Here is a 13,404-nt window from a genome sequence, read left to right on the forward strand (position 1 = left end):
AGTTGCCTGGGTTGTCAATGCACATGCTGAATCTGCCCCTAAAGTCCCTGCAGATGTAGAGGGGTGGGAAGTGTGGTTCCCCCGTCCCAGACTTGGTCTGCCCATCTGTGGCTCCAGGTACATGGGGCTCCAGGGAGAGGAGAGGAAGTCTGTGGGCTGGCAAGTGTGGAGCTGGGTGCTCCGGCCCCTCCTGTCCCTATGAGGCTGGCATTAGAGGGCAGCTGCTTGCAGCGGGTGTGCCAGCACAGCTGTGCTGGGGACCATAAGGAGGAGGGCCCCAAGGGGGCATGGGCTGGACTTGGGGGCTGAGAGGCAGGCAGGAGCAGGAAGTGGCCATCTCCCCACAAAGCCAGCCACTAGTCCTGGTTCCCAGGGAAGGGCCTGAGGGCCAGCATGGGGGCGCCCAGGGGCAGGGGTGCACGGGCGGACTCCACTCCCATATCCCCCACTTCCAATGGCTCCTGTCACTCCTTTATCTGGCTTCCAGTCCCCACATCTGGCTCCGCCCACCCAGCTTTTGGGTGGGTCTGACCTCACTATCCCTAGACCCTGTCATGCAGGAGCCAGGCTGGCGTGACCAGCAGTCCATCTAGTGGTGGAAAACTTTGTTATAAGATGTTCAAAGACTGAAATAATCGCCCCCACCCCCTGTAGCCCTTCGTCTTAAACCAACACCTTGGGATCCAGAGGTGGAGGGAGCGGGAGGCCCAAGGGCAGGGGCGGGGGCTTGGCCCAAGGTTGCTTTGTGTCTGGGGCACCAGCTCAGACCATCTCTTCTCCGCCCTGTGTGCTGGATGTGAGGGTATTCCACACTGTTCCCCTCACCCCCCTTCCCTTGGTTCCTGGGTGTCCCTGCTCCACCCAGGCTTTCTCCTAGAAGCCTCCGCTGACCACCCCAGTCTACAGCAAGGAGTGCCCTCAACTCTAGCTTGGTGGGCTGCAACCCCCACCCCCATGCTCAGACCCCTGTCCCTTCAGCCTGTTTGCTGTTCTGGGGACAGACTGGGGCCAGGCCCAGGGAGGGAAGCCACCAGCTTGGGGGTGGCATCTGGCCACCAGGAGCTCACCATCTTGCAGATGGACTTGGCCTCCTCGGAGAACTTGTGGGAGTACACCTCCTCCGTCTCCAGGACCCGGCGGTCCACCTCCTCCCGCTTCACCTTCTCCTTGCGGCCGCGGAACGGCGACTGGCCCTCGATCATCTCATAGATGAGGCAGCCCAGGCCCCAGTAGTCAGGGCTCAGGCCATACCTCTGGTTGTTCAGGACCTCTGGAGCTGGGGGCAGAGGAGAGGAGAGAGGAGTGAGGAGGGAGACAGCTGGTGGCGCTGCTCACAGAAGGCCTGGAGTTTCATGGCTGGGACACCAGTTTCATGGCTGCCACCAACTCCTACCCCGCCAACTGCTGTGAATACCACCCCCCTCCAGGGAGCCTGCCCTGATGACTCTCCTCTGTGCCCCCAAAGGACTTTGATTGTAGCTTTAGAACTCTGACCACCGTGGATGGAGGTGTCCTGCACTCTTGATGTCCCCTCGCCTAGAACATGAGCTACTTTATTCACTACTGTAACAAGTATGACACCTGGCACAGAACATGTGCTATCGGTATATTTGTTTCAATGAATAAAGGTGTATCTACCCAAATTAAAGATGACTTTAAATTTATCTGTAATTCAAACAACCTCTTGCTATGTCTTCTGTACCACTTTGATAAACCGAATTACAGATTTACCATAGAAATACAGAAAAGATAGTTCTGCAGCATCAGCACGTATGTCTGGAGGGAAATGCATCCACACACGTGCTGGTTTGCACACAAGAGCCTGGGCAGACAGATGCATGTAACACTCTGCAAAAGGAGACCCAGGCAAATGCACACACAGGTAGGCAGATCTATCATCCACCCATCCATCATCCATCATCTATCACATCCATCCATCCATCCACCCACCTGCCTACCTCCCTATCAATCATCGATCAGCATTCATGTGGGCACACACACACTCACATACACACAGACACACACCCCACAGGTTGCCAAATGCCATGCAATCTGAAAAGGACCCTCTAGCACCAGAGACAAAGCACACCTCCTGTGCAGCTGCTGTTGGTACCAGCCTGACTAGAGGGCAGCAGCGTGCCTGCTCCTCAGAGCTCTCGGGGGCCCCCGCCTCTCAGGGGAAGGAGGGTAGGTGTGTGGAATGTGCAGGAGGAAGCCCAGGGCATGCCCCCAATTGGACAGGGAATTCTAGGGCACAGGACTTAACTCTGGGTTTCTTCCCTGCAACCCCCAGGACGCTGGTCTCAGAGCAGACTGAGGAAAGGCGGCAGGAGCCCCAGGCTGCTGTCTACTGGAATCATGCTTGGTGACACAGCAGCTGTGCGTGCCTCTCATTTGCGGGCTCTTCTGAATTACCTCCTTCCTCTCAAGGGTCTCTCCTCCCAGACCCCTGCTTCAATGCGGCCTTCCCTAGCAGTGCTGTATGCCAGGCCCTGACCCCTAAGAGTGGCTTGGCTTTGGACACAGGTGGGGCTGGGGGCCTGGGAGTGCAGAGAGCTCAGAGCAGTCATCACATCTGGGGCCCCTGTGCTCCCCCTCCCCCTGGCTAAGGCTGCCCCCCAGCAGCCCCGCAGAGACTGTGACTCTGCGTGTGATCAGCAGTGCATGAAGAGGCGAGAGGCTCTGCGAGCAGGCTCTGGGGGCTTGGCCGGTGGTGAGCAGGGGCGGCCCCAGTGGGTCTCAAGGTGTGTTGACACAGGCGGCCCAGCACTCACCCATGTAGCCAACGGTGCCCACCCGGCCACGGATCAGGTCTCCCTCGGGGATCTTCACAGCCAAGCCCAGGTCTGAGATCCTAATGTGGCCTGAGGGGGACAGCAGGGTCAGTTGTTCCCTGGGACAGCCTCATGGGCACCCGGCCTTGCTGTGTACCCTTGGGCAAGGCACATGAGCTCTCGGCATTCTCATCTGTCCGAGGACAAGAGGGACTCCAATCTGCCATCTCAGGGTGACCACAAGAGCCTTGGGAGAGTGCAGGTGTGGGAGGACACAGGAAAATGCCCACTCTTCAGGAGTGGAACACAAAGATGCAATAGGACGCCTGGACCCGGCTGGACGTGGACCGACCTGCCTAGTCAAAGGCTGAATGGGCTTCCTGGAAGGCTGAGGTCACAGAGAATCTTGGCTTGGTTCTGGGATTACTTCATGGGAAAAATGTGAGGTTCTTCTGGCATTCTGCAACAATTTGCTTAAGGGGAAAAAATTATAAAACAATTTGGGAAGCAGCTCCCCAGCCTGCCTTGTTGGTCTCTGGAGATTGGTTGTTTTTCACTTTAGAGAAACGAGAAGGGAAAACGTCTGGTCTGGCCTGGCAGAGCCTGGAGATGAATCTGAGCTCACAGCCCAGGACTGACCCCCTAGAAAGGGAGACGCCGAGCTGAGCTCCACTTCGGTCTTTGTCCCTCCCACGGCCCACCTGGGCAGGGTCGCGGCCACAACTTACCCCGCAGGAAGGAACACGTCCCCTTCCCTTCCCTGCCTATGGACACCAGGGCCCCCGCCCCACCCCACCCCTCCAGCCTAGATGTCAGCAAGGGCCAGTGTCAAGACCCCACCAGGCTGGAGCCGCATGGACTCCCTGGCTCGGTGGGGGCTGACAGTTAGGATAGAGAGGAGCAGCGTGGGCGTGGTTCTGAGACCAAGGGAGGCACCTGGCTCATCCAGAGGGAGCAGCAGGCCTGGGCCCTCCGACCGCCCCTCCACAGCGCAGCATCCCATGCAGACCTCTCTTCAGGTCATCAGTGACCCGGTTTCTCCCCTCCCTCTACTGGGGGCTGCCAGGGTCTGGGGCCTGCGGGGAGGAGACCCAGTTTCTGCCCTCGGCTCCCCACTGATGCTGCTGGGTGACTTTGGCAGGATGGCTCCCCTGAGGCTCAGCTTTCCATCTGTTAAATGGGCACAGACATGCTGTCTTGCCCTTCTCTGTGCAGGTGGGAAGATCTAGTCAGATCAAAGGTGTGGAAACCGGTGGCTCACACCTGTAATCCCAGCACTTAGGGAGACCAAGGAGGGCAGATCACTTGAGGTCAGGAGTCTGAGACCAGCCTGGTCAACATGGCAAAACCCCATTTCTACTAAAAATACAAAAATTAGCCGGGTATGGTGGCACATGCCTATAATCCCAGCTACTTGGGAGGCTGAGGCAGCAGAATCACTTGAACTCAGGAGGTGGAGGTTGCACTGAGTGGAGATCGTGCCACTGCACTCCAGCCTGGGCAACAAGAGTAAAACTACATCTCAAAAAAAAAAAAAAAATACAAAAACTAGCCAGGTGTGGTGGCGTGCACCTGTAATCCCAGCTACCTGGGAGACTGAGGCAGGAGAATCACTTGAACCTGGGAGGCAGAGGTTGCAGTGAGCCGAGATCATGCCATTGCACTCCAGCCTGAGCAAGTGAGATTCTGTCTCAAAAAAAAAAAAAAAAAAAGAAGGTATAGGAACTATTTTCCAGGTGTGAGGCTAAACAGCTGTGAGGGTTACTGTGGTTGTTTATTATTCAGTGTCCACAGCCAAGAGAAAATAATGATGGTAATGCACAAACATAATGCCTAAGACATTTACAGCTGGCTAGACTGACAAGCAATTCCCTCTCAAGCTGTCATGTAGAAGCCTCTCCACCACCTTCTTCCCTCTGGGTGGGCAGGGCAGGGCAGGACGCTTTGTTTCCATTTCACAAACAAGATGAGAGGTGGAGAACTTGGTGGAAGTTAAGTATTTGCCCAGCATCTCTGAAATTCTGGACTCCTTGTTCAGTGTGCTGTAGAGACCGCACCCAGCCAGAAGTTATTTTAACACTTAGAGCCTTAAGGTCAAAGGGAATTTCAAAAACTCTGAATTTCAAAGTCTCTCTGAACACTGCCTGTTCACCAAGCAGGAGCTCTGTCCACGCTCACAGCTTTCCCCCTTCCCCAGGTAGCCAGCACTGAGCAGTGGGAGTGGGGCCCGTGGTCAGCCTCCCCAGCCCTGAGAATCCCTGGGAGGCCCTTTGCTTTCTCTGGGTTGCAATGCTCGCCTCAGCTACCGAGTAGGAAAAGACTTACCATAATCATCTAACAGGATGTTTTCAGGTTTCAGATCTCTGAAAGGAAAAACAACAAGCATCAGAGTGTGGGCATTCTGGGCAGGTAGGATGCACTGGCATCTGGGTCGACCCCTCGGGCTAATCAGGCCTGAGTGGCCACAGGGTGTTTCCTTCCCACCTCCTGGCTCAGGCTGTCTGGTCTGAGTCAAAATGATCTTCAGCTAATTTCTCTCCTTCCAGTAATTTAAAGCAACACTGCTGTTTGCCACAGGCATTTCCCAATCCTGGAGGGTGACTGAGAAAGTTAGGAAAAGGCCAGTCATGGCCCCTGTTCACACATCAATGACTCCAGAGCTGAGGATATGCCAAGTCTGAGAAGACCCTGCAGGTCTCAGGAAGCCCTGAAGGCAGAACAGGGCCTGGAGTGAAGGGAGATGTACAATTGGGAAGAGAGGATCAAAGGGGAGAAGGTGGGGGCACAGGAAAAAGACCCCCTTTGGGATGGGGCCTGCAGGAGACTGGCACACCCCCCAACTCCAGCTACACTACAGCCTGGGAGAAAGAACAGCCACGGGGCACGGCATAGGTGCGGCTGCCTTATCCTGTCCCTAACGTCTCCTCTCTTGATGACAGGATCTTGCTCACAAGTAAGGGAGCCTCTGCATTTCCAGGATGGGGGGATAGCCAGCAGAGGAGCTGGTTTTATAGGAAAAGGTCTTCTCTATGGGTAAAAGAACAGCCAACAGGAGAGTGTGTGCAACTCAGGTAAGCCATGGGGCAAACAGTACACAGGATCTGGATGGAGGCTCCAGTTCTCAACCACCCAGCTTTGTTTATTTAACTGATGGCAGCTGTCCTCATGCAGAGTGGTTAATGTACCCAAATCCAGCCAGTGAGCCTCATCAAATGATAATTGGTGTCTGTGTATCCTTATTTATCATCAAATACTTTTGTTGCTGTTGTTATTTAAACGGCATTCTTTTGATGTGTGAACAATTCCAAACAAGGGCAGTAGCCATCATCTCAAGCCAGCTGCCACCAGGCTAGCATGGCAGCTCACCAGTGGACACTGGCCAGAACCGAGCCCAGAGAGAGGCCGTGGTGAGTGGTCACAGCCAGGGAGGAGGCACTGTGGTTCTCTTTCCCCCTGGAAGAAGACGAGCTGGAAGTTGGAGGGCTTTCTTTTTTCTTTTTAAATAAAAGGCAATCAAGTAGAGAATTCTTTGTTCAACCCTTAGGGAAAATTTTGACTCTTTTCATTTGAATGAAAACAAAACAGAAACATAAATGGGGGGATAGTATGGGGGGAAGGGCATGTCATCAAGACCATTCTTTCTTGTTTTCAAAACCTTCTTTGTCCCAAGATGAGCTCCACTGCAAAGGTCTTCAAACTGGGCTGCATGTCGGGGTATGCCAGGACTGAGCAGGGGGTTCCCTCCTGTCTGCAGTTTGAAGGGTTTGGATTTCTTCGCATCTTTTGGGATCTCCCTCCCATCTGCCCTTTCTCAATAACTCTTCTCTCCCAAGTTACAGAAGAAAAGCAGCCTCCTCCCCTCCCGAGTATGACCGTAGCGACCCACTCCAGATGTCAAAACCCCCAGTTCCAAAGGACTGATTAGAAATGAGATCTACTACTAATTACAATGGCAACTAGACAGAAAAAGTTATTTTATTTTGAGACAGAGTCTCACTCTGTCGCCCAGGCTGGAGTGCAGTGGTGATCTTGACTCACTGCAACCTCCAGGTTAAAGTGATTCTTTAGCCTCAGCCTCCCAAGTATCTGGGACTACAGGCGTGTGCCACCGCATCCAGCTACTTTTTGTATTTTTAGTAGAGACGGGGTTTCACCATGTTGGCCAGGCTGATCTTGAACCACTGACCTCAGGTGAACCGCCTGCCTCAGCCTCCCAAAGTGCTGGGATTACAGGTGTGAAGCACCGCAACTGGCCAGAGAAGTTATTTTAACACTTAGAGCCTTACGGTCAAGGGGAATTTCAAAAACCCTTGTGTGTATCTATATATTTGTTTCAGAGATGTATGCTAATCAGCGAAAGACTTTCAGGCAAAAAATATATTATTAACATTCTGAGGGGAAGGAGAGAGTGAAGGAAACGACAGAAAATTCCTCATCACTAAAGAGCTTTCTGTGCATTTTTTGGATAAATGCAGGTGGAAATCAATTTGCTACAGCAACCAGAGATTCCACTGGATCCCCTGAAGAGTGTAATGTAACTGTTCAATTTCAACATATCAAAAATTGCCACTATTTCAATATGATGGAGTATTTCAAATGTCTACTTAAAATGCAGAATCACAGAGATTTTCAAAATTCTTTCAGAAGGACTGGGAGAAAAATCTGAAGGCCACTGCTCATTGTGAGTGGAATCTGGACCCCTGGCCCTACAATGTCCAGGTCCCTGTGGGATTGAGGTGGGTGGGGAGAGGGGGTGAAGACGACAGCAAGCTGAGGACAGCATGGGGTGGGACCATGGGCCACTCTGCTTGTGGGCAGTGACCCCACCCAAGTCTTCCCAGGACTGATCCCAGATAGCAGCCACCAGGCCCCCTCCGAGCTTCCCTGGATCCTGGGATGGAGGCGACTGGAGGGAGCAGTGGTCACAGCCCGTCCTCTTTGACTTGAAGGAGCAGTCAGTTTCAGGAACATCATTTCACTTGCTTGGCTTCCCTAAACTTTGGAGGCTGAAGAACACTGGCCAGAGGGTGGCCCACCTTGCTTCCTCAGTGCCAGGGGCCCCAGGTTCCTGGAGTGGAAAGTCTGTCTGATTCTGCACCCTCCCCTGGTGCTGACCAGGGCTGATTCCAAGAGCGATGGCGACCACCTGCCCGAGGGTGTGGAGGGGCTGGTCCCACCCCCTCGGACTTAGACTTGGAAGGCCTTGGTGCCCCCCACTCACCGGTAGACGGTGTTCTCACGGTGGAGGTCTTCTAAGCCGCAGAGGATCTCTGCCGCATAAAATAAGGCCCGCTCCTCCTCGAAGCCGGGGTTGCCCATGTTGTAGATGTGGAACTTCAGGTCACCCCCGTTCATGATGGTCAGGACCAAGCACAGTGCATCCTTGGTCTCGTAGGCATAGGCCAGGTTGACCTGGGAGCGCAAGAACAGTGCCATGGGGAGGTCATGACAATGGCCACTCACTTCTGCTTCCCTCCTCAGGATCCTGGGAGCTGGGGTGGGAGGGAACACAAAAGCCTCACCCTGCTCTCCTGCACCCAGATGGCCTCTGCAGTGACCCTGCCTGTGGCCTCCTTGGCTGATAAGGGGCTCACACCAGCGCCTCCCATTCAGTGGCTCAAGGTGAGAAGGCCAAGGCAGGTAGGGCAGGCTGGCACCCCGACCTCCCAGTGAATCCAAAAGAATGGCGTCTGTGCTCCCTCCACAGAAGCACATGTGTGCATCAGCTGGGGAAGACCGGATGGTGCCTTTTTGGCCAGTCAGAAAAGCAGGGCTCACCTGCCCTTCTGGCTATGGGAGCCATTATCACAAGGCTGAGTGAGGGTGAGCTGGAGGGGCAGTGGGGCTTTGGGAAGTGGAACACAGCCTGGTAAAGGCTTTCTCTTGCATGCAGGATGTGCCTAGTTGATATGGTTTGGCTCTGTGTCCCCACCCAAATCTCATCTTGAATTGTACTCCCATAATTCCCATGTGTTGTGGGAGGGGCCAGTGGGAAACAACTGACTCATGGGGGCAGTTTCTCCCATACTGCTCTTGTGGTAGTGAATATGTCTCATAGACCTGATGGTTTTATAAGGGGAAATCCCTTTCACTTGGTTCTCATTCTTCTCTTGCTACCGCCATGTAAGAAGTGCCTTTCACCTTCTGCCATGATTGTGGGGCCTCCCCAGCCACGTGGAACTTTAAGTCCATTAAACCTCTTTCTTTTGTAAATTGCCCAGTCTCAGGTATGTCTTTATCAGCAGTGTGAAAACGGACTAATACAGTAAATTGGTACCAGAAGAGTGAGGCACTGCTGAAAAAAATACCCAAAAATGTAGACACGACTTTGGAACCGGTAACAGGTAGAGCATGGAACAGTTTGAAGGGCTCAGAAGATAGGAAAATGTGAGAAAGTTTGGAACTGCCTAGAGACTTGTTGAATGGCTTTGCCCAAACTGCTGAGAGTGATATGGATAATAAAGTCCAGGCTGAGGTGGTCTCAGATGGAAATTAGGAACTTGTTGGGAACTGGAGCAAAGATGACTCTTGCTATGTTTTAGCAAAGAAACTGCTGGCATTTTGCCCCCGCCCTAGAGAATTTTGAAACTTTGAACTTGAGAGAGATGATTTAGGGTATCTCACGGAAGAAATTTCTAAGCAACAAAGCACTCAAGGGGTGACATAGGTGCTGTTAAAGGCATTCAGTTTTATAAGGGAAGGAGAGCATAAAGGTTTTGAAAGTTTGCAGCCTGACAATGCAATAGAAAAGAAAATCCCATTTTCTGAGGAGAAATTCAGGCCAGCTGCCTAAATTTGCATAAGTAACAAGAAGCTGAATCTTAATCCCCAAGAACATGGGGAAAATGTCTCCAGGGCACGTCAGAGGTCTTCACTGCAGCCCCTCCCATCACAGGCCCAGAGGCCTAGGAGGAAAAAATGGTTTCACGGGCTGAGTCCAGGGTCCCCATGCTGTGTGCAGCTGAGGGACTTGGTGCCCGGTGCCCTGAGTCCCAGCTGCTCCATCCGTGGCTGAAAGGGGCCAATGCAGTGCTCGAGCCATGGTGGAAGCCCCAAGCCTTGGCAGTCCACGTGGTGTTGAGCCTGCGAGTATACAGAAGTCAAGAATTGAGGTTTGGGAACCTCCGCCTAGATTTCAGAAGATGTGTGAAAACACCTGGATGCTCAGGTAGAAGTTTGCTGCAGGGGCGGGGCCCTCATGGAGACCCTCTGCTAGGGCAGTGCAGAAGGGAAATGTGGGGTCAGAGACCCCACACAGAGTCCCTACTGGGGCATTGCCTATTGGAGCTGTCAGAAGAGGGCCACTGTCCTCCAGACCCCAGAATGGTAGATCCACTGACAGCTTGCACTGTTTGCCTGGAAAACCTGCAGACACTCAATGCCAGCTCATGAAAGCAGCCAGGAGGGAGACAGTACCCTGCAAAGCCACAGGGATGGAGCTGTCCAAGACCATGGGAACCCACCTCTTGGCATCAGCATGATCTGGATGTGAGACATGGAGTCAAAGAGATCATTTTAGAGCTTTAAGATTTGACTGCGCCGGGCGCGGTGGCTCACACCTGTAATCCCAGCACTTGGGAGGCCGAGGCGGGCGGATCACGAGGTCAGGAGATCGAGACCATCCTGGCTAACACGGTGAAACCCCGTCTCTACTAAAAATACAAAAAATTAGCCGGGCGAGGTGGCAGGTGCCTGTAGTCCCAGCTACGTGGGAGGCTGAGGCAGGAGAATGGCGTGAACCCCGGGGGGCGGAGCCTGCAGCGAGCCGAGATCACGCCACTGCACTCCAGCCTGGGTGAAAGAGCGAGACTCCGTCTCAAAAAAAAAAAAAAAAAAAAACATTTGACTGCCCTGCTGGATTTCTGACTTGCATGGGGCCTGTAGCCCCTTTGTTTTGGCCAATTTCACCCATTTGGAACAGCTGTATTTACCCAATGCCTGTACCCATATTGTATCTAGGAAGTAACTAACTTGCTTTTGATTTTACAGGCTTGTAGGCGGAAAGGACTTGCCTTGTCTCAGATGAGACTTTGGACTGTGTATGGACTTTTTGAGTTAATGCTGAAATGAGTTAAGATTTTGGGGGACTGTTGGGAAGGCATGATTGGTTTTGTAATGTGAGGACATGAGATTTCGGAGGGGCCAGGGGCAGAATGATATGGTTGGGCTGTGTCCCCACCCAAATCTCATCTTGAATTGTACTCCCATAATTCCCATGTGTTGTGGGAGGGACCCGGTGGGAGACAATTGAATTGCGGGCAGTTTCTCCTATACTGTTCTCATAGTAGTGAATAAGTCTCATGAGATCTGACGGTTTTATAAGGGGAAACCCCTTTCACTTGGTTCTCATTCTTCTCTTGCCACCACCATGTAAGAAGTGCCTTTCACATTCCACCATGATTGTGAGCCCTCCCCAGCCACTGTAAGTCCATCAAACCTCTTTCTTTTGTAAATTGCTTGGTCTCAGTTATGTCTTAATCAGCAGTGTGAAAATGGGACTAATACACTGGTCCACCTGGCAAGGGACCACCAAGAGAGGGGGGTCTAGTCCTCTGCTGGTGGAGTCCAGACACCCAAGGCTCTGTGAAGCAAGGCCATGGTGGGGAAGGAGGGGCAAATTACAACAGAAGGTAATCCTTCTCCACATAGGGAGGTGGCACACATGAAACCCGGCCATCGTGGGCCAGGCTGGGAACTGGCTGTGCCATAAAACTGGTGCATCAACATCAGCTATTTTTTGAGGAAAGGAGACAAAATGGCAGCCAAGGATGAGCAAGCTCATGGGGACTGTGCTTCTGCTGCAACAGCTGCAGTGTCCCCTTTCTCCCACATCTGCCCAGGTGATCACCAAGAAAGGGCTCCAGGAGGTGACACCGTGGGAACTCCCTGCTGGGGCCATGGATGGGGCACAGTTAAAGAAGGTGCAGCCATCATAACTGAAGGCCCTTAAAGACATGCCACCCAGCTTTGAGAGTCACATGATCCTCTTCCCCGAGCAGAACCCGCCAGCACCATCCGTGGCCAGAGCCAGCACCGTCCCTTCAGAGACAAGGCTCCATAGGCAGCATCCAGGGGTCCCTGCTAAAGGGGCTGGCGGTGGGGAGGAAGGTTCTGGACTCAAGAAGGCCCGTGGCTGAAATGATGGCTGGAGTTAGCCTCATCTGCCTCATCTCCACATACCATGGCACTGCCCACACCTGTACCCCAGACAAGGCTGGCAGCTGGGGGTGGCCTGGGATGAGATCCCAAAATGCAAACTTCCATCCTCTTGGAGTGCCACTGGTCTGTAGTGTTTTTTGTTTGCTTGTTTTGTTTTTTGTTTTGTTTTTAACGAAGTCTCACTCTTGTCACCCAGGCTGGAGTGCAGTGGCATGATCTCAGCTCACTGCAATCTCCACCTCCCAGGTTCAAGTGATTCTTATGCCTCAGCCTCCCAAGTAGCTGGAATTACAGGCGCCCACCACCATGCCCAGGTAATTTTTGTATTTTTAGTAGAAATGGGGTTTTGCCATGTTGGCCAGGTTGGTCTTTAACTCCTGACCTAAAGTGATCTGTCTGCCTTGACCTCCCAAAGTGCTGGGATTACAGGCGTGAGCCACCGTGCCCGGCCCTGTAGTGGTTTAAAGATGGAAAACAATTTCCATTCATGGGGACTGACTATATGGATTATGCTTTATCTCTTCAGGAGAATGATGCCCAACTTTAAAAAGGGGTGTGACTAGAGGTCTGGATGGAGAAACAGATCTACAATGTAAGGGAAAAACATTCCTTCATAAGAGGAACAGGAAGATCCCATTGGCTAAAAATAATAAAGCCTGTACATGAATAAAACATGTCTTGAGTGATTACTAAAAGAGGGAAGCTTTTCATTTTATTGTATATCCTTCTGTGCTGCTTAAATTTTTACCTTGTGTATATATTATTTTTAATGTATGCATGCATTTATTTTTAGAGATGAGGTCTTGCTGTGTCACCCAGGCTGAGGTAGAGTGGCACGATCATAGCTCACTGCAGCCTCGAAATCCTGGGTTCAACCAATCCTCCTGCCTCAGCCTTCTGAGTAGCTGGGACTACAAGCATGTACCACTGCACCCAGCTTTATTTTTTATAACAGCATGTAGCAGAAGATATTAGAGCTGACCAAATATCCATGCACTTCACATTTCCCAGCCTTCCCTGAAACTAACTTGTCTCTGTGTTGACTGGTTCCAGCTAGCAGACTGTGGGTGAAACTCAGGAACAGCTGTCCAGTAGAGGCAGTGGAAAGTCTCTGCGTGGAACCCCTAGCACTCACTTTCAAGGCTCCAGACGGGGCAGCTGTTAGATGGAGGAGGGTGGCCCAATCTGATTGGACTTCAGGTGAGTGACAGATGAACCTCTGCTGTATTCAGCTACTTAGGGTTTGGGGCAAATGTGTTACTGCAGCAGGGCCCAGCCTAGACTGACTAACACAATGCACACAGACTTGATAGTGCCATCCCAGGATGCTGGCACTAAGGTCCCCACCATGATGGCACCAGCCTAGAGGGTCTGTGGAACCCACAGCTCCCAGGCTGGGCCCAGGTGAACTTGCTTTGTCCACTGAGGAGTTTACAAAGTGGTCCAGGAGAACAGAAGCGTCGGTCTCACA

At 52.5% G+C, this 13,404-nt stretch overlaps 1 protein-coding gene across 8 annotated transcripts in view; it reads right to left on the reverse strand.

Moving 5' to 3' along the window:
* The window catches only part of GRK5 (G protein-coupled receptor kinase 5), a 248,281-nt gene that overhangs the window by 11,035 nt on the left and 223,842 nt on the right, over positions 1-13,404 (reverse strand). For all 8 annotated transcript variants that reach the window (XM_055247300.2, XM_063625175.1, XM_063625163.1 and 5 more), the window contains 4 exons: positions 7,996-8,186; positions 5,100-5,137; positions 2,775-2,864; positions 1,068-1,276 (listed from right to left, as the gene is read on the reverse strand). In XM_055247300.2, coding sequence (XP_055103275.2) covers positions 1,068-1,276; positions 2,775-2,864; positions 5,100-5,137; positions 7,996-8,186 — 528 coding nt within the window. The remainder of the gene's footprint in view (positions 1-1,067; positions 1,277-2,774; positions 2,865-5,099; positions 5,138-7,995; positions 8,187-13,404) is intronic.

Source organism: Symphalangus syndactylus, chromosome 2 (genome assembly GCF_028878055.3).
Source record: "Symphalangus syndactylus isolate Jambi chromosome 2, NHGRI_mSymSyn1-v2.1_pri, whole genome shotgun sequence".
Taxonomy (NCBI): domain Eukaryota; kingdom Metazoa; phylum Chordata; class Mammalia; order Primates; family Hylobatidae; genus Symphalangus; species Symphalangus syndactylus.